General features: G+C 43.5%; 1 protein-coding gene across 1 annotated transcript in view; it reads right to left on the minus strand.

Annotated features, from left to right (window-relative positions):
• HERC3 (HECT and RLD domain containing E3 ubiquitin protein ligase 3) overlaps positions 1–24,570 on the minus strand; it is a 52,648-nt gene that overhangs the window by 11,590 nt on the left and 16,488 nt on the right. The window contains exons 3-22 of the mRNA XM_058803380.1: positions 21,273–21,432; positions 19,584–19,660; positions 18,774–18,995; positions 16,728–16,819; positions 15,718–15,848; positions 14,914–15,074; positions 14,337–14,413; positions 13,448–13,572; positions 12,847–12,906; positions 11,104–11,215; positions 10,407–10,596; positions 9,181–9,344; positions 8,631–8,744; positions 7,347–7,370; positions 7,146–7,235; positions 6,147–6,317; positions 5,375–5,518; positions 3,956–4,122; positions 2,813–2,879; positions 1,605–1,687 (exon numbers count right to left, since the gene is read on the minus strand). Coding sequence (XP_058659363.1) covers positions 1,605–1,687; positions 2,813–2,879; positions 3,956–4,122; positions 5,375–5,518; positions 6,147–6,317; positions 7,146–7,235; positions 7,347–7,370; positions 8,631–8,744; positions 9,181–9,344; positions 10,407–10,596; positions 11,104–11,215; positions 12,847–12,906; positions 13,448–13,572; positions 14,337–14,413; positions 14,914–15,074; positions 15,718–15,848; positions 16,728–16,819; positions 18,774–18,995; positions 19,584–19,660; positions 21,273–21,432 — 2,431 coding nt within the window. The remainder of the gene's footprint in view (positions 1–1,604; positions 1,688–2,812; positions 2,880–3,955; positions 4,123–5,374; positions 5,519–6,146; positions 6,318–7,145; positions 7,236–7,346; positions 7,371–8,630; positions 8,745–9,180; positions 9,345–10,406; positions 10,597–11,103; positions 11,216–12,846; positions 12,907–13,447; positions 13,573–14,336; positions 14,414–14,913; positions 15,075–15,717; positions 15,849–16,727; positions 16,820–18,773; positions 18,996–19,583; positions 19,661–21,272; positions 21,433–24,570) is intronic.

The raw sequence follows: 24,570 nt of genomic DNA on the forward strand, positions 1-24,570 counted from the left end.
ATTAGGGAAATTCAAGCTGATTAAGCACTTAACTGTTGCTTAATTCCTCTCTGGCTGTTACAGTCATGAACTCTGCATCAAGAGCATTTTATGAACTCCAAAGGAGAAAGGGAAAATGCAGGCATTTCCTACTCTGCACTTGTCAGTTACAGCAATCCTGTGCATTCCCAGTTCCCAATGAACTTTCCTCACATGGGAAGGGCAGTGCCCAAAGACATGCACACAACAAACTACTCAGGCCACAGGGTGGCAAATTGGTCCTTGACCTCTAAATGTAGAGGTGGAGGAAGTAATTAAGCACTGTAAGGTAAATTGAGAGTCATGTCTAGACTTGGATTTATAGGTTAGCTAGAGTTCAGAACTCCAGTCAGGATAAAGCAACTGAATTTTGGAATGTTAAGCTGGTGGAACTACACACTAACCTTTCTCCTTAAGGATTTTCTTCCATTGTTTCTTATCCTGACTTAATAAACAGTTCCAGTAGTTAACCCTGGTGCTGTTCCCAAGTGTTCTCAGCTTACATCTTTGTTCCTTTGTACTGGATGGCATACAGTAAAAAAAAGGCAGGTTTTCTTTTGAATGCATATGCCCAACCCCAAAAACCTAAAGGGTTCTAACACTGGCATTTTTTATCTTTCCTTCACTGTTGCAGGGGTCGATTAAACACTCCTCTGTTTTACCTGAAGTCCATCTCCTCTTTGCAGGGAGACAGAAACCCCTGTGGGTTTGGCATGGAGGCAGCTCTTTAGCTATGTAATTGCACCATTTTGGGCAGTAGCAAATTAGCTAAGAAGTAACACAGATAAAGCTTTTGCTATAGCAATGGCTTCAGACACATTCAAAACCCTTTTAAATAATCAGATTAATAGGAAATTACTTCATCTCCAGCCTTGCCAGCAAGGTCTTCAGCAATCCTAGTACAAGTCCCCAACCATGCTGCTGAGTAGTCACTGGATCACAATGTTTTGCTAGCAGAGAAAGAATGTGAACACTGCTTCAAGTAATAAAGGCACTTGTAGAAATCCAATTACAAGATTATGGGAAGAAAATAGTTCAGCAGCTGGACAAAAAAAAGGTGGGGGGGAATAGTAGCTGTGCTAGTAATAACTCTGGGTGTTCAGTCAAATGGAAAGGGATCCAAGTACAGCAGGTCTTTCTGGCTGTGATCAGGGATGGGAGTCAGGCCGTGCCCAAGGAAAGTTTCCGGCTCCAGAATCAGGAGTACAAACAAGTCTGCCAGGCTCAGTTTTGGTGGTTACATACAGTTCCCTTCCTCTGAGCCATCAGGGGTCAAAACCTGGGCCAAAATCATGTCTCCCATGTCTACTTAAAATGAGAAAAACTACCAAGGGTCTATACAGAGGCCTTTTATAGGGAAGATGTCAATCCAAGTGCACAGTACATTTTCCAAACACTGGTGGAAAGATGATGAAAACTTGATTTTTGTTCAAGTGCCACTAGTGCCCAGCAACTTTTGAGCAACTGGTCTTAAAATTTGCTCACAGTGACTGCCAATTAGCCCCCACGTTTCCCTTCAGCCAGAGTTTCTGTGGCACATGACTTCACCACGAGCACAAGTCCATCCCCACAGGTGCCCCACTTGCCTGTTGTCCTTCTGCACCAGGATTTTATCTCCATCTTCAATCAGGTTCTTCTGCTCTGTCACACCATAGCTTTCCCTGCAGATCTGTACAAAACCAGGAAATTAATCTTACCACAATTATTTTCCAGGCCATGTGCCTATAAGAAAGACAGAGTCCTCTCAGACAGCTGAGGACTGGCATGTAAAGGGTGGGCCAGAGAAAATGGTATGTGCAGAAACTTCTGTTCTCTGCTCCCAGTACACTGTGTGCTTTACCACCCACCATCACCTACATCTGCTGTTGGACTGCTATTAAGCTGAAATGTGAACTTAGAAAGGAATAAAAATTATTTTATGTAAATTTCCTGGGGAAAAAAACCTAGGAGATTGGTAACTAAAAAATAACTGGTTTTAACTAAGCTCATGAGTTCTGGCAATAAAAAGGACTCCCTTTTTTAACAGAAACTCACTGGGTTAATTCATTCTCTCTCACTGGAAGAATAAATGACACAGACATTTTCCTGCTTTTGCCAGCCAAGGATGGCAGCAGTACAAACCTACACTGTGTACACTAATTGGTTACCTAAAAAGAATGCAAAACGGTCATGGACAAAAGAGGCCCTTATGTGTGATAAAGAATTTGGAGAAGAGTTTCTTTTGTTACTTTAAAGGTATTCTTTTTTTATACAGCCTGCATTACCATCACAATGGCCTCATTGTCTCATCCCAAGTTACAGCTCCTGCTGCAGGAGACACAGTCAGATGCAGGTCTGACTCACTCCAGAGGTAAATTTGATCTAAGAGAGTTTGTGTTCTCTCATTCATGCGAAAAGGAAATGGGCACCACTCTCCTTACTCAGCAAGGTTCTTCACAGTGTGGAGCAGTTTTATGGTACCTTGTTTTTACCCCAGGGCAGGCCTTGGGCAGAGAGTCAAAAAATTATCCAGATCAAGATGAACCCATCACTCACAACCTGTTAGAGCACCAGGTCTTTGAACAGTGACAACAAGGCTATTTTGAAAACAACTCAGCTTGGTCTACTTACTAGCTCAGTTTTTAGGACCACATGCATACAAAAGAAGAAGGGAGTTGACAGCAAGAAACATTTTAAGATTTGCATGGGCTCTGTGCTATAGGCATTTGGAATCAGCCAGAATATACATGAAAATATAGATAGGCTTCAACTGTACCACAGAAATCAGAGAGCTGATATGTCAAATGTGTCTTACTGTAAAATTCAAGCAGAATGTCTCCTCCACATCTTCCCCAGGGTAATCTAAAAGTTGCTGGAGACTCCTAAACAACAAGTAGGGAAAGAAATGAAGAATAATCAGAGATTTTAAAAGCCACACCTCTAACACGGAAAACAAATTCAGCAGAAGTAAACAGCATCATACATCTGGGTGGTAAGATTGCAAGAGAGAGAATCTGAGTCAATTGAAGCAGTAAGAAAGAAATACTCCCCAGCTAAAGAAATGTTTTGTTAGAAGCAGGAGAGATGCCAGTCCACAAATGCTATCAATACAGTCTATGACTGCCTAGTTCATGGATCATCTTTAATGATCCTGGCTTTGGAACAGAATTACATTCCTAGTTCTAAAGTTGTAATTCTATGTCACCACCACACAAAAGTCTGAGGGAATAGAGGAAGAGACAGAGATGGACTGTATCGGTATGCTCATCATATAGAAAATACTTTGCTACCCCCAGAATCCTGCTGCTGCCTTTCTGGCAATTTACCTCATTATTGATAAGTACAGCTGTCACTTGGTGTAGATGAATCAAATGGCAACTCAGAAACAGAAATAAGACAGTGGGATCTTAACTTCTGAGTGTCAAGGGGAACCAGTATCCCTACGCAATTAGGTAGAAAAGATTCAATATATCACTTAGAAAAATAATTTTTTCACTCCACTCAACTTCTTCCTGTCATGGGAGCAGGTCAGAGCTGCTCTGGCTCATGGATGGGACAATTCACAGCCCTACACACAGTTCCCTGCTTGCTAGTCTGAGCCTGGCTCAAGGGAAAGGCTGAGGCTGGGATCCGGGATCACACACACAACACACAGGGCAGGGACAGGCTTCCACTCTGGCTCTCAAAAGGGGGGTGGGAGGTGTCCTTTGGCTGTGTTGGCACCCAGTTTCTGGGGGTCAGGAGGGTGGGAGCCTAAGCAGATTGATCCAATAGCCTGTGGGAGAGAAGTACACAAAGTCTATCACCAGCTCATATGTTTTCACAGTCTCCCAAATTAATCAGTTACTCAAAAAGATCAGGAAGTATTTTATTCATCAGCTTTTTTCTAGTTTGGCACTTCCTGTTCTTAGCTGGATGGGCCACCTTCCAGAAAAGCTGCAAGTTTTTATTTCCATACCTTCCTTCTGTAGGGGACAGCTCCTTCAAATCCTCTAAGCAAGGCTTCACGTTCAAGAGTTTTTTGTACAGAGCCAAGGGAAAGTGAAGGTCTACCACTGTGAAATTGTAGATTGCAAGACCACATATGATGCCAATCAAGTGAAACCAGTTGTGTTCTACAAAACACTGCAAAACCACACAGAGAAATCCTGATGAGACACACTGTCACTGGTGCAACTTTCCTACATGCACTAAGAAGCCAGACCCTGCTTTTCCAACTGGGACAGAGTCAGAGAGCTCCCATCAGGTGCAACTTTGGCTGTAAATTTCTTGGTGGCACAGAAACAAAGCTTAAAAAACCAAGCTCAATTACTTTTGTTAGCCACAATGACTGTGGAAACAGCAGCTTTCCACCCTATCTGCCTTTTAGTTCCTTTTTAAACACCTCTGTGTTTAGACACTAACACGAACTGCAAGAAAATGTGTTAACAATCCTCTCCCCGTTACCCACCCTATTTTCTATTAAAAGCTTTTGCATCAGCACAGTTGTAGCCAGGCAGACACAGCAGCAGAGGTGCCAGCACAGACCTCCTTCTCCTCACACACTGACTCTCACTGCTGTGTCAGTCACAGACTGGCTGCCCACGTTCGTTAAATGTTCCAAAAACACGACTCATTTTCAGTGCTTACAATGTCATCCCTCCTGGTGCCAAAAGATTGTTTTATAGCACTGACATTAGGAGTGAATGCTCTGTAATACTGTTTACAAGCTACTGAAGGTACCAGGTCATTTCCTTCCCTGTAACCCCCCTAGCAGGACAGCCACACCTCAAGGGAAGACTGGCCATGTCATTTCCCACCTTGCTACCTATGGAGGTGAGGAACAGGACATAAACCACCATCTCCAGCCATCTGACAGGTACAGATCTTGCACTCCACACTCTTCCAAAACCAACAACCTTCCACTACAAGACAAGTTCCTTGCTGCTCAAGAGCTTCCTCATATAAAGCATAAACATCTTTAGATCCCGAAGGCGATAGGGATGCATGGCTAAGTGGATTGGCTGCAATTATGTGAACAGCAAGGAGGCACAGAACTCTAATGCCATTACCACCTAAACCTCTCATTCTGTAAAACAGCACATGACCACCACACTCATGATAATAAGAGCTCTATTACCTGTCACCTGACCCTTAATAAAAGTTTCACTATGGGATAAGAATAAAGAGAAAGAGCCAACTCTTTAACAGGCACAACCATCACCATTCTATTAAGGTTAATGGACCTACATACACTAACTGAAAATAGAGTTCACATTGTATCATGAGTAGAAAATGAGAGGAAGAACATTTCTTTCCCATAGTTTGGCACTAACTTCCTTGTCATTTAAATGCAGCATATTATTCCAACCTGCACGTACAGAGGGAAAGGGCTTACCGTGTCTGAAAACCACAGCAGGTTTGACTCTGGGTAGTAAGTGAACATGCCATAGATGGGGTTGAGCAGTTCTTTCAACAACAGGAGGAAAAATTCCTTTGTCACTCCTCCAGCATCAACAGCTTCCTCACCATCAAAGATGACCTGCAGAAAAAGCAGATCATGACAGGGATGCAGAACTGAGACTGAGTGAATCAGATCTCTCTCTAACTGAGAGCCAGGCAAAGCAATCTGACCAACATGCTCAAACCCACGGCAACCCACGAGCTCATTTCAGTGCACTGCCTGCAGGGACAGGAAGGGAACAGGGGTGGCAAATCAGGTATTTTGAGAATGTTTAAATCCTCATGCAAACCACAAATAACCACCTGTCGTCCCAACAATCAACGCAGCAGCATGACAGCAGCTACTGAAGATTGCCACAATTTCTCAGAGATTAAACACATCCTATTGTAAACAGCCTGCTCCTACAGAAGGGCAAAACAGAGATTGCACAACATCACAAACTGCTTCCTCCCCTGGCCCTTGTACACTCAACACACCAGGAGAAGAGAGCAAACCCTGTGCCTGCCTTCTTGTAAACTACCCACTGCCAAAGCACTCCAGGGGTCAGAAAAAACACTCAACCCTTGCACTGACTAGACCAAATGTTCCTGTGTGCAACACCTATGGAGAAGTTACTGCACACTGGTGAAGAGGTAATGGGAATGGCTGAAAGGCTGCAGAAATGTTTGCTAAATGAGAGGGTGCTAAAGATTCAGGAGAAACTTACTTTGAGAGGTTTTTTCAAGTCAATGTCTGAATGGATGCTCAACTCCCTTAAAGCATCACCAACCAAGTTACTCCTGCGAACATGAAGTACCAGGAAAGGGCTTCTGGCCAGCAGAGGCTCCAGGGTGAGAAGCATGAAGACATTCTGCAAATTTGCACCATTTATTGCAACCTGCAAATAAAAGAGAGGTGAAAAACAGCCTATGCCTAAGCCTTTTTTTCTTCCCTATGAAAGGAAAACAGTTAACCACTACATGCCTGGTGTTCCTTTCTGCCTGTTTGGTTCCTCCAGGGTTGAAGAATCCCACGCTCCCTCTGTACTGTGTGTGTCCCTGCATGCCCAGCTCACACAGGTGCCAGTCTCAGGAGGCACCTGTGTGAGCAGTGCCTGCTGCTGGGACATTGCACTGGCACAGAGGCCAGCTGCCCTTGTCACAGCCTGGCTGTGAGCTGGCTTGGCTGCCACCTACAGGTGCTGGAGCTGGATACCTGCTGTCAGCACCCTCCTGGAGGGCCCTGGGGATGTGCCCCTCACTGCCCCTGGGTGGGTGGGCTGCAAACAGCATCAGCAGCTGGTCTACAACACTCACCTCATGGTTAGAGGGAACAACCACTCCTGCAGCAGGCAGAAATTTCAAAACAAGTGTCCTCTTACCTGGACTTCTGTCTGCTTATCCAGTCTTACAGCTCCTCACCTTACTCCTTATCCTTGGATTATCACAAATACATAACTACCCCTTCCCTGTACAGTTTAAATTTCCACCACATGCACATCAGGCAGCCCTGATGTTGCCAGACAAACATTTTGAAGGGAAAGACACCAAGCACTGCCTCTGCATTATCCAGGGCAAAGAGGTTCTCCAGCTACACTGCTCTCCTGTATCATGGAAACAAAGTGTTGCACACACCAGCTCCCACTTAAAACCCCTTTCCATGCAGGCACCATTGCAAAAAGCAGAGAAAAAGAAATGCGTCAGGAAAATTGGGAGAGAATGATTACCTGCATCTGTAATTCTGCATCTGTCTGTAACATCTTGGTCTTAGCTTGAGCATCAAAGATGAAAGGGTAAGAGCAGAGAGTCACAGCATCCTGCAAGAAAGACAGGCAAGACTTGTTCCTATCCACAACTTCCAGACCACTTCTTTAAATAAGAACAATTTAATCATTTAAATAAGAACAATCTTTAAACAATTTTCTTACCTGCATGATGGACGGCCTTACTTTCTGTGAAAGTAAAAGAGAAGTATGAAAATCTTTTACTCTTTCAATTTTGTGTCTCGTGGGTTTTTCAGATGGACTAGTCCAAAGGTGACCCAAAGTAAATTTTCCTCCTTTGGAACCAACAACCTATTTTTCCTCCTCTTAAAGAAAAGCATGGGAACTTCCTTCTCAAGAAAATGCACAAGTCTAATTCAAAACATGAACATCAAACATTACTAAGAGGACTGACTGGCATAGAATCCTGTGTTGGTCTGCCATGGGTGAAACTTGCTCTTATGAAGAATAACAAATGCAGAAACCAAATTAAACAACAGGAGAGATCATGAGGCCACTACATGGTGATAAAAGAACACCCCTGCAATGCAAATCACTCATCATTAGCCATATTGACACATTTTTAACTATCCCTTACATAAATTTAAGTCAGTACTTCATCGTTCTGCTCACTAAAGGTAAGCACACAGCAGCACTATTTAAATGATGGAAGGTAAAGGATGGGGGCACAGCACACACAACACTTACAAAGCCCATGAAAACACACACAAAAGTTATCACTACAGTCAGGTTTTACTCTTGCAGCATCCCTCAGCACATGTTTTTTGGTGGCTTTTTTCACTTGAGATTCCTTTCCTTGCTATGATTAAATAATCTCACTGGGTTCCCACACAGCATATTCCAGCCCTCATTTTAGTTATCTCCTTTCTTACAGATGGGAAAGTGAGACATAAAAGAGGTGAAGGGTCTTACCCAAGATCACCCAGCAGGTTACTGGAAGAGCCAGGAACAGAACCCACATCTCTTGAGGCTTGGTTCAGTCCCCTAGCCAGAACGCCACACTGCCTCCTCTTACAGAGCAACATTTTAACATCACTGGCTACATTATTCACAATACCTGCCTAAACAGCAGAAGTAAAGGGCAAAAATTATAATTTTAGAATACAGGACTTGGCTCCTGAGGTCTTGATTACATTAAAAGGATCCAGTGACTGAATTAATCACCTTGTGCAAAGACTGAATGGAATTCACATGAACAATCACAGAGACTGTTACAAGCTTTGGTTAAACACTGCTAGCCCCAACTCTTTTGACAGCCTTTTTATTTTTAGGTCAATTTTGTAAAGCACCCAGATCTGAGATATTTAACATATAGAAGCTCCTATACTGAATATATTATGCTCTGATTAAGGATATTGGAAATACAGATCTACAGCCAGAGACACAAATATGGGCAGCTATTTCATGTGTACACATAAAACCTCTTACCATTCCAGCCTGGTGCAAAAACCACATAAGATAATCCTCCTGAATGTCCACCAAGCTGGAAATCTCAGGGATATAAAACTTATCATATTCCACGTGTTTAACCTTCTGATTCACCTAGTGAAGAGAACAGATGGAAATATTTGGCATATTTTAACATATTTTTCAGGTTTGCTTTCATAAATTCAGTTATGCAACAAAAGGACCCAGAATGTTCCACAAACAATACACAATTTCTTAAATTTTTGGCATAAACCAAGAAGAATCAAATAGAACCTCTTTATAACTTATTTTAGTTCCCCCTCCTCCTCACCTCAACCACTCTGCAACAACACAGTGACAGCAGAGACTGTCAACAGACAGGTGCTTGTGATGCCATTCTTTAGGGTAACTTCATTTCTAGTCTTTGAGACAGGACTAAACAATCATCAAGAACCTTGGACTCAGGAAAGCCACTGACATCTCTCCCACGTTGACACACAGCTCACAACTGCCCAAGGGCAGACAGGACTGAATCATCTTGAGCCAGCACATGCCCAGGCTTTCCTCTCACCTTGTGGAGTTTCTCCAGGAGCCTGAGAGCAGCTGTAATGTAGCTGCTGAACAGCACTGGGATAAGCAGCGTCTTCCTTCCACTGAGGAGGTAAACCACTGCACCTTTGTAGAGGTCCACAAGCCTGAGGAAGTATCGTGGGCACACCTGAGACCACCAGTTATCTGGAAAACAGAGGGCATCAATACAAACCTCAATCAAAGGCCAGAGTATCCCCTAAATAAGGGCTTACACATGAAAAAAAGGGGAATACACCTGAAGACTCTTTCAAAACACTTCCCTACTCCTGCCCTAGCTGTAGCAACAGGAAAGTGAGGCAGAATTATCGAAATACCAGAAACTGAACAGCTTCTCCCTTTCCACTCCCATCCAGCCACACCAGTCATTACCCAGCATTGTAATGGCATTCAGGATGCTGTGATCTTGTGGGCAAACATCTGTCTCGCAGGAGTGACAAGCAAAGAGCTGCCTGGGCAATTCCCTGTAGCACCACAGATTTTTCTAGCAGGGTCAGAGCATGTCTCCTGGCACATCTGCACTAAAGGATTAACTCCCCCTCTTTAGAGAGGCTGATTTCCTTCTTGCCAAGGACAGGTAACCCTTAATTTCCCCTGAAGGGACCCTGACTATTAGCTTCTTTACTAGAGCCAGTCACCTGCGAAGTAAAAGTTGGAGCCCAGGATTCTTTTGGAGGTCTGAATGCACTGCATGGCATTTTACATGATAACATCAGGTTCAGTACAAGATAGCCTCAAGAAACAGAGTAGGATAACCACAACAGCAGTAGCTTAATGAATGTGAGCAACATCCCTAAGCAGCATATGTTCTGTCCAGTTTAAAATAAGTTCAGAGGAAAACACATTAGAAATTAAGACTCAGAAGTGGGAGAAGAGTTTAAATGTTCAGCTTAGTAACAGATATCAAGGTTTGTCTGCATCTTGTAGAGGACAAAATAATTTAATATTATACTTAGTATTCTTTTTTTACCTTATACAGAAAAGATACTCTAAAGTGATCAACAGCGGATCAAATTTAAGAGAATAGGATAATTTAATCTTCATGTTATATAAAAATCTATGTTTCTTTATAAAAATGCAAATTTATCTGGAACTGAGTCTCTGAATGTGGGTAAAGCAGATAAGGTAAATTAGATTAACCTCCCTAGTAAGTGTTCTTTGTAATTCTATTTTACTTCTAAATTAAAACAACTTTTAAATGACACGTACCAAGCACTTTGCTGGGGTTGGTGTCCAGGCGCAAAATAGCCATTGCTAGAGGAAGGGTCAGAGAGATGTAATACTTGGAGTCTTGGAATGGTGGGAATTCTGGGAGAATCAGATAGATCCTCATTGCCTCAACATCTGGTGGAGAGCTAGACAGCTGAGGAATCAAAAAGCTTTCAAAGCTCTTCAGTATCTAGAGAGAAAACAAAACAAGACAGCTTATCCTGGGGGATAGAGCACCTACAATGTAGACGGTTTAAGGGCTGATGAAATGGTAAAAGTCTGTTTTAAAAGTCAAAAAACCTAAAGCTATGAATATTATAGCTAAAAGGGGCAAGGGGAACATGTATGCTTTTACCCCACAGCTCTGCACTTGTGAAAGAAATTCTCTGAGTAAGTTATACAACCATAAAGTACTCAACTCCTTACAGACACATAATAATTACAAATAAAACATACACAGAGTTTATTTCAGCAGACATTCAAGTATAAATGCCACGAGATAAAACTTGTTTTTAAATAAAAGACATTTCTGAGGAGGTCAAAATCAGCTCAGGTAAAAGGGGAAGTACCATTAAGTGTCTGGATTTCAGATTTGCAATACAACCTTAGCCCAACAATGCTGCTGGTACTTGCATGTTAGAGAGGGACAAAGTCCTTATTTTCCCCTCTGAACATCCAAATCTCAGAAGTGCAATACCTGCTCTAGGAGAATGGAGTGCTGGGAGTTCATCAGCTTCTCAAACAGCACTCTTGTGGAGTTCAGGTCAATCCCTGGGATCTTTGGACTGGTTTTAAAATGTTCATCGATTCTTTAAAAAAAGAAATCACAGACAGGCATAAGGTTAAGGAAGAGACCCCATTACCTGTGTATTGACACGGCCTGAGAGCAAGCAGTAGAGGAATCACCACTAGAGAATTCATAAGACGAGAAACAAAGACTCTCCCTTCCAAATTCCCCCGGGCCTCAGTTAGGGCTGGGATTCTTGCAGAGAAACACTTCATCAAAGTCTCTGGTGTCCCCAGGACTCCTCCACTGACTTAAGAGCACTCTATCAGACACCCTGAATGGGGAAGGGAGCTCTTACAGACAGGATGCATTTGTCAGTTTGATGGTGTAACCACAAGAGGAGCTGAATACAGCCTGCTGCTGTAGAATGGTTATTCCTATAACAGCACAGGCTCCAGGCTGGAATCAGCTCCCCAGAGACACACTGTGGTACACAGCACACCTGGGGCTGTGCTCTGCAAAGGCAGTGCTGGCTGTGCTCAGGCACACAGCCATGGGAAAGCTGCTCCCCCATACAATCCTGTAATGCAAACAGGCCTACATTAGGACTCAGGAGGGATGCACTGGGGTACTTCTGTCAAGTGCACCTTGACATGAGACTTCATGTATAAAGGTACATAGTTAAATACAGCCTCATTTAGGCCTTCAGAATTTAACATTCATTTGGTTGAAGATTCTCTGTAGAAGTTAAGTCCTGCACTAGCCAAGACACCACTGAAGTGGAAGAACAACTGTATTTGGCTGATGAAGCCATAAATTCCACTCATTTGCACATTCAAGGGAGACGTGAGACCATTTAAAGTGACTCAGCAACTTGCATACCTCAACAAGGGTTTTAAACCAACATGACACAACTCTCCTGATGCAATAACATGTCACAACACTAGAGAAGAAACTACTGGACAAGCAGAAAAACACCAGAATAATTAGCAAACTATCTTCAAGTTGCTCTTGGAATGTATTACGCAAAGATTACTCAAAGTAAGTTAGTTTTTCTTCACCTAGTTACAGGTCATTTACTCATCACATCACCAGAAAAATTTCTCCTCCTCCTCATCTTATGCTGTTACCTCCTCAACATTTACAGACACAGCCAACACAAGCCTTCCCAACCCACAGCCTCTGACTCAGCTATGTGTCTTACAACCTTGTCCCCACCTATTGTGGGTTACACCCGTTTGAAATTCCTCCTTTTGCAAGCACGGCCACAAAACTTTCCACGTGTGATGTCACCTAAAAGGAAAGCACTTCCTTGTTGCCCCAATGTGTTTTCAAGAGCAGCCTGTGTGGAAGTGTACTTTCACATGCACCAGCTAGCTCAGCTGGGTGAGAGACTATTCAGATACCTGGCATCCCTAATTTCCCCTAATGTCCTATTCCTATCCCTCTCTTTAAAGACATTGGTGTCTGTTTCATAAGGAAGAATAACAGTTGTGGCAACTCCAAGAGATCTGTGCCACTTACAGTTCACTCACTCTCTTAGGCCATTTGCCTTCCTTACCCAGCTCTGACCACCCCATCCCTTTAGGGAACATCCTCTGCCCTCATCTCCTGCCTGATCAAAAAATCAAATCCCACTGCAGAAGAGAGTGAAGCAAAGGGATTCCAGTCTGCATCAAGGGAAAGGCATACATCTGGAAATGCGGCACTTACTTCTTCTCCAAGAAGCTTCCATTCCAGCAGGCAGCTGAGGACAGTATCTGAACAACATTACTGATTGCAGCAGGAATGGAAAAGAAAACAGAGATACAGATTATGAATGGATGCCTCAGTAAACCTCTTCATCTCTCTTCCCTTCCTTTTATGGGAAACAAGGTCAGGATAACCCCTTTAGAGGCACAGAGGGCAAGACTTCATTCAGGATCATGTAAGGTCCCTCTTGAAAAGGAGGAATTAGTGCCTCCTTTCCACCTATTCTGCCCCTCTCGTGGCAGGCACACTGGGGAAAGAACTTAATCAGTCTGCACACAAGTTCTTGTTGCTTCTCATGAATTTTAAGCACACAATGCAGGACAACTTTAAAATCAAGTTCCCACCCACCATCTGCAATGCTGAGGCAGCCTCAAATTCCTCTGGTTTTGCTCAGAAGCTCTCACCTGGCAGCCTTATGACTGGCAACTCCTCCCCTTGGAAACAACCAAGAACCACACTTGAAAAGGTAGCTAAATTTCAAGTGAAAGCATGGCACGGAAGCCAACAAAACTATTTCAATAGAACTTTCAACAAAAGGCTTGTCCAGTGCCACAATACCTACTTGACAGAATTAGAACTGTTCTTTTCTAAAAGCTTTTGCCTCCAGACATCTATAGTTTCATCATTTATTAAACAGGTGTAACGTGTTTCATTTATGGTCCGGAAATCATCAGCAGGCAAGGAATTCTGTGAGAAGATACAGATTTCAGCAAAGACAAGGCCAGTAAAACAATTCCTTCCTATCCATAATCTCTGTTTTAATAAATAACTGATAGCTTCCTTAGTGTGGTCTCTGAAATGGCTTGGTTAGAAGTTTTTGACATTACTAAGAAGTCCAAAAGGGAAGGTATGAAAAGTTTGAGGAAAAAAAGGATCCTCAAATATATTTTAAAAAAAAGGAAAATAAAAAAATCAAAATAACATTTCCTAGATGTACCAAAGCCTTTGTAAATACTGTCATATATAACTACAGGCTTAGTACAGTTATTTTAGACCTATTTTCATGCCTCAAAAGTTTATCCCAAACACTTCGTGACAGAAAAAAGAAGTGGGAAAATCAATTCAGCATTCAGCCCTCCATCCAGCACTGACTGACAAAATCCCACTGTATGTGGCTGAAGGTCCTACACACCAACCATGCAGAAGCCAGTGCCACAGGAGGTGGAAAGCAGCCCCCTGCTTCCAATCTGCAAAGGCTGGATTCCCCTCCCTGCTGATTAAACTGGAATCAGTGTCTTCCCAATGGCTTTGATGTGCCTCTAAAGAAAGGCAACTTTCAGCCACTGAAGGTGGAAATCCCTGTAACAACTGTCAGAGCTGGTAAGGTTTGTAAGGCAGAATGGAGTCCAAAGAAATACTCTCATTCCAGAAGATTTTAGCAAAAACAAAAGCTGTGTTGTGAATGCTGGGACAGGGGAGAAGACTTGAAAAGATACTTCTATTTGGTTTACCTCGTATTTGGAGCAAAGCACAAAAGTTTGGTCTCCTCCAGAGAAGATATGTTTAACAATGTGGTATTTACAGGCATCTGTTTGAGAAAGACACAGCTGTGTTAGAGGCTGATGGATGCAAGACCCTATTTATACTTTCTCCCCTCCCATTTGCACTGCCAGTACAACTACAGGAGCACCTGGGTCCTTTGAAGGCCCTGCTGAAATCAGCTGGAACTCAAGCACTGTAGCACTTTCATAAGAGGGACACAGGAGGGGAAAGCTGTCATTTTTAAACTGCCAAAGGGGCTTTAAAGAGAGAACAAAGTGTTTGGAACAGTATTAATAAAGTAACAGTACAATTTCATGAAGTCTCAAGATTGGCAGATGCTGAGCTCTGCCATAAAAAGAGAAAGGGAGAGAGCACACATTAACAGAAAGAGCAAAAGGTCACCCAGAAATGACCACAGTGCATTGGGGACAATAGGATGGGTTTCTTTTGGCAGTTCCAGAAATTCCACAGAACAATGTTAAGATGTCTTTAGACAACCATGTTATTTATGTCCATCTGCCATTTCAAATCGAGCACAGTACATACCAGGTTTCCCTGAGAGTTGCCCATTGTGAGCTGCCCAGTGACCCTTGACAGGAGAGGGACACTTCACATTGCAAGTGTGCCCTGTTCCCAGCTGGCCTCTTGTTCCACAGCCAAATGCATAGATCATTCCTGAAGAAGGCACAAAGGCTAAAGTGTGATGTCTGCAAGAGATGGGCACAGAGTTTGGGCCTTGTTTAACAATAAATTCAAAATAAAACAAAGACCAAAACCAAGGTGGGGGAAAAACCCAACAACCAAACCAAATGCCACCTACAACTTATTCTCATTTCTCCTAGGCCAGAAGCTGGTGCCAAGCAGCACATTTACACGGGCACCAATGCCCAGTTTTTGCCACCTGATGGCACCAGTTTGTGGGATGGAGCCCTTTAGGTAGAAGGGACAAAGAGCAGCTTGTGCAGACACACAGCTGGTATCAGGCTCACAGGATCAGCTTAGTCACTTGCTAAGCCTGAATATTCTGAAAGGCAACACACAGCACCAGGGCTGCTAACTCACTTTTCATTCAAGAGGCTGGAAACTTGTGACCAAAGGGGCTTCTGCTCTAAAGTCTTGCTGAATTATTAAGTTGGGAACGTATCTTTTACAGGTTAGAGTGCAGGGTACAACCCCAATTAAAAAACCATCTCATTTAGAGGGTCTTAAAATTCTCATGGAAAGCAAGATTTAAATTTCTTTAGCTTTGAACATAGAACGCAGAAGCAGGACTATTTTCTCCTATTTGCATGATTCAGTACAGCATTAACCTCCACCAAGGAAAAGTTTCTCACTGCACACAGGACTCACCTGCCACAAGCAATCTGGGACACTTCACTGCCCATGAGCTCCAGAACTCTTCGGGGGTTCACCTCATCATTCATGGAGTCGTGGCCCAGCTGCCCGCAGGAACCTGCACCGAAGGTGAACACCCCTCCACTCTGTTAGCAAACCAAACAGCAGAGCCTCCATTTAGGGACCCAGAGCCCAGCAGCATCTCTCCAACTACAGATTCAGTATGAGCCCAAAGCTTAGGCAGACACTGATGGGGATTTTCAAAAGATCCAGAAAAGAAAGTTGGGTTCAGCTAACGCAGTTTGTAAATAAGCTACCCTGCCATCCATCAGAAAATAACAGAATTACCTTCAGGTTATCTCTGCACTAGGCAAGCTCCTACAGAACTAGTTTTCTACAATGGTGTTTTTCCCCACAGGAATCCCAAAGTCAGTTGTTTAATTAATTTTACAGTGGAAAACACCAAGGCTCCAAAACAGGAAGCAACAACCACAAAGTGGCAGAGGCAAGGCAAGAACTGAGCTGCTCTCTTTCAAACCCTAGCCCTGTCCTCTGGCCACTAAATTATACACCACTAGGAAGCAGCAGGTTTGGAACTGAAAACCTCTTGTAAATGTTGTGACTGCTAATGTTAAATTTAAACACTCATTAATTTTAGCTTCCATCTTATTCTGATGCATAATATTACTCTATTTTCCAACAAAATGCTATTTTCATCCCTTTGAATGTGTGTTTGTTAATTTTTTTTCCTCCCAAAGCTATTCTTTTCAAGTTATTCACCTGAGTTTTGCTATTTGCTACTGTGGATTATTAACATCTTCAAAACCAGCAAAAGATCGTGTTGGGAATGATAGTCAGAATAAATAATGAGGCTACACTTTCCACTTAGTTTTTTTTACTGGGGTCAGAAGGAATACAGTAAGCCGATCTGTGTTTTTCTTCCATTATATACAGAAAGCTACTGTGAAACCAGCAGGCAGGTGAGGCAGTGGCCACCTAAAGGGCTCCCAGGCCAGCACCTTTACCTTTGTCAGGACTGCAGTGTGCTCCTCCCCACAGCTGATGTAAACAACCTTCTGAGAGCGCAGCAGCTTCACGTGACACGGGGACTCTCGGTCTGCAACGAAGCCAAAGGAAATAAAGCAGCTGCTCCACAAACACAAACCTGCATGCCCAAGAACAGCACTGCCAGTCTGGTTTTCAGATGTGGCCCATGAGCACAAGGGAAATTTAACAACTGTGGAGAAAAAGGCCCCACATGGCTTTGAGTACTTCACTGTTTTTCCCCTCGAATTCTTAAAACGCTTGACTGACTCAAACAAAGTTGTCCAGACCAAGAGGGCACATGTTGATTACCTTGTACCAATTCAACATGCACTTGCTGTTTGGAAGACATGGTGCTTCAGCTTCAGCTTCATGCTCCACTTTACACTCCTCAGGGATGACTGCAAATATTTGTTTCTAAAACCTTATTTAGACCTTTTGCATATAGAACAACCCTGACATGTGGGAGACACTTGTGCAAGACACATGGCAAGCTGAACCTCAATGTGTATTTAAATACTCAGCTTTCCTTCTCTTGTCATCCTTTAAGCAGAAGATCCTCCTACTTGCAAAGGTTAATCACTACCAACCATTAAGTGATGCTTTTCTCCTCCACTCTGCCACCCCTAATCATTTAAAGTCTGTCTCCTAGGGATGAATACAGTAAAAATAAAAGCTAAGCACTTCAAGGAGCAGTAGGCACCCCAAAACAATTAGATATTAAGGGGAGCAGCTGCTTATTCCATACCAACAAAAAGTCAGGTTCCTACCTATAGAAGTTACCCATTTCTTAAGATTCTCACCTTAGGATTTGCAAGGTGCTTTGTTACTGGGTAGTGAGAGAAAAACAGCCACACTTCTGTGAGTTTAGAATTGAGAGCTGATTTTTGATTTATCTTTTCTGTATTTTAGCACTCTGATCTTTCTTTTCACAGGAATGACACTTCTCTCTACAGCAAAATTGTTAATAATAACAGTGCTGCAGAATACCCATGTTTGCAGACCTTGCTGTTCTTGTTTGACAAGTCTAATTCACACTGTCTTATCGTAATTCACTTACCATAAATACCACATATTTACTACAATGCCAGGCACTGAGGGGGAAGCAGAATATGATCCCTGGCCAGCACCATCCCACAAGCTGATGCCTATTCTGTTCATTTAAGATTAGCCCCATGTCAGAGTAAGCCTCTCATATGTAAACTGCAGATTTGTTTTAATTAGAAGCATTTATCTGACAGTCTACATGGAAAGGACACTGCTGCTCCTCTATTAGATCAGCCCTACTTTACAGACAATACAAGGTATCTAGGTGCATGCTAGGTATCACATCTACACTCAGAAACTTGCCTAGATACTCAAATCTGCTCAGGAATTATGCAGAAACCAATAAGGAGGCTGACCTGAAGCTCCAAAGAAAACCTTCCATTCACCTGTTTTATTCCAAAAAGTTAAGAGTGTGTGAACAAGCAGCAGAAGAGATCTGGGCTTTTTAGACTAGCACCTGAGAAAACTACCATTGGCCCTATGTGTCTGGTAAACTGTGCAACAAATAAACTAGACAACATTTTACAGTACTGAGATATTCACTACTGCCAGAGTTTTGAAGCATATAGCTGCTCACCAGTGAAAACCATGTTGGGAAATGAGGAGATGAGTTCAGCCTGCTGTTCTGCAGGGAAAGCCTTTGCTCCAATGAGCTTCAAACAAACACAATATAGGTAAAATATTTTTGAGAGGAGGGAGGAAGAATATGAGCACTTTCTTTGATATTTGCATGTTGACACTCAGACTTGAAAGACCTCTCTTTTTAACCCTCCTCACTTAAATTAACACCCACAAGGGGAAAAAACATGTTTCTGTTTCTACTACATATGAAAAGCCTGTAGAGACAGAGACTTCCTCTGCCATCTCACCCCAAGAGGAGCTGCTGAGTGTTACAGACCCACTTATATACACTGCCAATGCAAGGAGACACCAGGCAAAGGAGTCTGTCCTTCCCTCCCCTAGGAGCAGAATTTTCGTACCTCGTTCATCACTTAGTCCCAGCTGTCCTGAGCTGTTCTTCCCCCAGCCAAACACAGCTCCTGAGAGAGAAAGGGCAAAACTGTGGGCTCCCCCTGCAGCAACCTGAGCCAAAGGGATCCCATCTAGAGACTTGACTCTCTGTGGACTGGCTTGGGAGGGACATTCTTTGCCCAAGCCCAGCTGACCGTAGCTGTTCTGTCCCCATGTGAAGAACTGACCATCTGAAACAAGGAAAGAAAGAGAAAGTTAGCCAACAGAAAAGCAAGTTTGCCAAAATTAAAAATAAACACTCCTGGAGGCTTCACTCCCACCCAAGCCTCATGATGAAAAGAAAAAAAGCAAAATCAAGAGAGACATTCTTTGTTTAAAAAAAAAAAGAGCATGGCCTGAAGCCACCAGGCAAATGAACGCACAAGCAACTAAGTGCAAAACACAAAATACAACTGCTGCAACAAACAGTGCAACAAAAACAGTCCTCATTTCACATAAAAGAGTAACAGCCAAGGAAAATTTCAACACAAAGGAATTAATTACACACATTTTTCTAAATCAAGATGGAAAGCTTTCAAGCACTCCTGCCATCATTCACCACAGTGGGTGGTCTGTGTGTAATGTTTTCTTTCTTCACAGTATTGGCAAAGCGCTTCCTCAATATTCATGGTACCTGATCCATTTTACAGCATCCCATTTGGCCCAAAAGCAGTCAGAACATGGGATGCCCTTGATTTATTGTGCAGAAATATGCAGTCTTGGACACTGTGCAAAATAACAGCACAAATTCTGGTAATTAATAACAGATGTTACAGTACCTGCTGCCAGAGCCAGGCAATGCCAATTTCCACAGGAAACCTGCAGGATCGTCTGTTGGTTCAATTTCTTTATCAACCTAAAGGAGACAACATGGTTTTAGAGTAAGTGTCCACAAATACAGTATCACCTTAGACAAAAATTACCATTTCCACTCAGATACTTGTTGTATACACACAAAATCCATGAGTTTGAGATTGAGGAACAGTATCTTGAAGGCAGTACAGATCCGTATGTAATAGATGCAAATCTGTGGAGACCTCTAGACACTTAACTAGTAACTCAACTACATTTCCTGCTATAACACTGAATCCAGCCATCTGGAAATGGTGAAAATAGCTGGTTCTTGGTGTCTCACTATTCTTTTTCAGGCACTGACATTTTTCATGCTGTTATGGGCCTAGCAGATCCAGTGAGTTATAGCACCAAACCCTCTTCAGTGCTTTGTACAGAAAATAGCAAGTCAAAGGTTCAAGTTATTCCACAAAAACGTTATTTTTAAAATGGCACTATCGCATTGCTATGCAAGGCTCTGTCTGTTTTATCAGAACCACATGCAAGTGAAGGACTGTCTTCCCACAGAGCCCTTCAGCTCAAACATTAATCTTCTGTCATTGAAACTCTTCCTTTAAATTCTGTTTTGACAATGACAGCCATCCCAGAGAGACATCCCAAACTTCTGCTCTGCACTGGATCTGCAGTAACAGACCAAATGAGAGACTGCATCTGCTGATAAAACACCTTGAAGTACAAACAGCATTTCTGTTTTTAAATACTCTTTCATGCACATCCTTTTTCTGTACAAAACACTGTGGCATTTTTCAGGGAGGAAGCTAAGCATGCTGCAATTTTCTTTTCCATCTCTCAGCCATCCATGGGCAGAAGGTCCGTTCAGCCCAAACCTCCTGCAGGGCTCAGGGGGCAGCAGTGACAAGGAGAAGGAATCACCTTCATCCCAACATGAGAAGGGCCCTATTCCTGCCACACTGAGAGAAAGTGAGCAACCCTGACAAGGTCTCTGGTGTCGAGATGACCCCAAGCTGTTAGAAAGTCTCTTTTTCCCAGCCATGAGACTGAAGAAGATGGGATTCCTTGGCTGTCATTCTCAAGGTTGTTTATTTTTTCTTATCTATAACATTCTTTCTCCGACCCGCCAAGGTCAGTCTGGCAGGTCAGACTGAGGCACACTGGGCAGTGTTGTCTTTTTATCCTAAAAACTACGTGTACTTTATTCACAATAATTTTCCAATACCTATCACCTATGTTAGACAGCTCATCTCTACTCTAAACCAATCCAAAAGTGCCACCATCACAGCAGAAGATGGAGGCTAAGAAGAAACAGGAGGAAGGACAGGACACACCCAAATCCCTCCATCTTGCCTCCTGAACACCCATTCTAAAACCCCAAAATTCTACTTTTTCATGCAGAATTAACTATCATTCTACTTAAACTGTGACAAATTAACTATCATTCTACTTAAACTCTACTTAAACTCTTCGCACAAAGTTGGTAATTGTTTCCATGGGTTAAAATTGAAGGCACAGGTGTTTCTGACTCCGTGCCAAGGTCTCCGAGCCCTCTGCCAGGGTCTCGAGTCCTCCAGAGGAATTTCCTGGGTTCCGACACAACCCTTGGTGAGCAACCCTCCAAGGAGCTTCCCTGAGGAAAGCTGACCCTGCTGCAGGCTTACCTTGGCACAGTCACTGCATCCTCTATGGTGGTGAGCCCCAGCTGCCCGTCGCTGCCGGCGCCCCAGGAGAAGAGCTGGCCCTGGTCGCTGAGGGCCACGCTGTGCGACTCCCCACAGGCCACGTGCACGATGTGCTGCCCGGCCAGCGCCCCGATCGGCTCTGTGGGAACACAGGGACAGCGTGATGCTCACAGCACCCATCCCACAGCCACACACGGACACCAGGGCTGCGTAAATCCGCGCGCAAAGTTGTTCAGATTGGTGCCCTGATCCCCAATTTAGCTTTAAAACATGTCCTACAGGAGAAAAAGCACCAGGTTTACTGAAAATGTGTCACTGTTGAGCAGGGACAATGTCTCTGCTCACAGCACTCATCCCACAGCCACACATGGACACCAGGGCCGTGAAAATCCATGCAGGGACGGAATTTTGGTTCATGCAGTTATTAGGGTAGATAGCTTTAGGACTTTGATTGTGTTTAGGGCCAGGAAAACGGTTACAGTTATTATAGTGTATAGGTAAAAGTTGAGGAGGGTGAGTTTACGGTTGTAGATGATAATGATTGCTATTCAGCCTAGGTAGGAGATGGAAGAAAAGGCTAGGATTTTTTGGATTTGTGTTTGGTTGAGTCCTACTCATCCCCCCAGGGCTGCTGAGAGGACAGCCAGGATACTTAGGAGTGTAGGGTTTAATGAGGGTGAGGTTATGTAGAGTAGTGTGATTGGACAGTTTTATGACAGTGGATAGGAGGAGGCTGGTGGTGAGAGGAGAGCCTTGGACTACTTCTGGGAATCAGAAGTGGAATGGCACTAGTCCTGGTTTGATTGCAATTGCTGAAGTCAGGATCAAAGCAAAGCCATTCAGGTGGGTGCCCCGATCCCCAATTTAGTTTTAAAACATGTCCTACAGGAGAAAAAGCACCAGGTTTACTGAGAATCTGTCACTGCTGAGCAGGGACAACGTCTCTGCTCACAGCACTCATCCCACAGCCACACACGGACACCAGGGCTGCGCAAATCCACATGCAAAGCTGTTCAGATTGGTGCCCTGATGCCCAATTTAGCTTTAAAACATATCCTACAGGAGAAAAAGCACCAGGTTTACTGAAAATGTGTCACTGTTGAGCAGGGACAATGTCTCTGCTCACAGCACTCATCCCACAGCCACACACGGACACCAGGGCTGCGCAAATCCCCGCACAAAGCCATTCAGGTGGGTGCCCTGATCCCCAATTCAGTTTTAAAACAGGAGAAAAAGCACCAGGTTCACTGAAAATGTGTCACCGCTGAGCTCTTCTGAAAGCCTGGTTTGAAGGGCACGGAAGGCAGGCAGGTATACAGGCCTCAAGCACAATGGCAGCCAGCCTCAGAGACACAGGAAAACCTATCAGGTTATTCAGGAACAGATATCCCAGATTTGATACCACTCAGTTTTGACTCAGGGATCACCCAACACTGAGAAGACAGCAGACCCTGTAAAACATATTTGACCTTCCACAGCTCTCATGTCCAATGAAGATGAGTCATCCACAAAGCTGGATGTCATCCACAACCCATCCACCTCACCTTGATTTATTGCTTGATGGGTATGTGTTACAACACCCTCCATGCTGACCTTGGAACAAGTCTGAACCTATCAGCCTATTACTATCACTGTCAAACACTTGTTTTAAAAAAAGTACCATATAAAGGAAGTAAAATGAGATGAAGGAATAAAAAATTTTAAATAAATCATCACTCAAGTCCTCTGGAAGACAACCCACAATTGACTTTTCATCATTACATCACGTTAGGCAACTGAAGCAGGTTTAAGAACTACTCTAAAAACATCTTTAACCAAATCTTACTCATTACACAATTTTTACAAAGGGGCATGAAAAAACATCTTGTTTTTCAATAAAACCACACAACTGATGGCAAAGTTCCCTGCATGCCAGAAAGAAGCAAAGTTGCTTTCCTTTTTTTACCCTGAACAAATTCAAGTGTTCCAGGTGGATGAAGAAAGATTTCACCCTGTAAGCTACAAGGCAGTGATCAGAATTACTGAAATCACACTTGCCTGGGACATGAAAGGAAAGGGTCACTACATTGCATTCCATAAAAATGATACCCCACATTACAGGCATCCAGAAATCATTAACACACTTAGCACCAAAACCTGCTTACCAATTAATCTACATGTTTTAAATTAGTGTAGAAAAAGGTACCCCTAGGAGGGCTTGCCTTCTGTGTCTGGGAATGAGAAAATGAGGAGAAAAATCCCTAATCGATGTTTTTGAAGAAAAAGGTGACAACTATTTAAATATGTATTCTAGCTGAGGAAAATGCCACCTGAACGTTGCTTCATTTCACTCAAAATACTTCATGGCAACAGAGGTGCAGTTTACAAGTAACAAGCACACAAACATCTTAGGAGGGCTTGAAACCTGCCCCCCAGTAACACCCTTGGTCCAGCAGCTCTTTGCAGCAGCACTCATTTCACCCAGTCCCAGTGCCAGTACAGACACACAGCCAGGTTTGAGGGTGGTAACTCAGTTTAAACACACAGCTTCCCACTTGGGCCCATAAGCACCCAACTATAGCACTGCTTTGGCAGTCTGGTTCATGCTCGTTTACATATATATATATATATATATATATATATAAATGAGGGAGCCTATTTTTATCTGAGGGCTCTAAACAACCAGCAGCTGTAAGGGCTGATCAAGGTCAATGACAGCCAGCAGACAAGGTGTCCCAGCAGCACATGTGACTCTGGTCTCTTCCTCTCAGACACTCAGCCAAGACAAACATTACCTGCTGCACTGTGTCCAATTCACACAGGTGTGTTTCTGCAACCTCAAGGTCCAGAATTAAAGCTGCTGATCACAGCAACAAAAGGAGAGCAGGACAAAGCCATCCACTTCTCCAAGGAAAACCCTTTGATTTACGAACCCATCACTTCACCCCTGCTGGAAGGGTGCACTGAGACTTGGCTGTTACCCAGAGCACCTGAGCTCCCAAAAGTGGTCCCAAAGTCACCAGCCAGCCCTGCTGCCAAAGCTGCTCCCTGCACACCGCCAAACACTCCAGGAGACATCATGAGTCTGAAAAACAGCAAACATGGGCAATATGGGATGCTGGGGCACCCACAGCAGACACTGCTTTGCTGCCTGCAGCCATGTAAAACACTTCCCTGGGAAAGCAGTGTTTGCCACAGTAAGTCTTATTTCCTGCAGGAGCTGACCCTGAACCACTGAAGCACCTTGGGGAGGTGACAGAAGACTCCAGGGACCAAAGATTAGCATCAGGAGCTGGAG

This window comes from Ammospiza caudacuta, chromosome 4, assembly GCF_027887145.1.
Source record: "Ammospiza caudacuta isolate bAmmCau1 chromosome 4, bAmmCau1.pri, whole genome shotgun sequence".
In the NCBI taxonomy this organism is placed as follows: Eukaryota; Metazoa; Chordata; class Aves; order Passeriformes; family Passerellidae; genus Ammospiza; species Ammospiza caudacuta.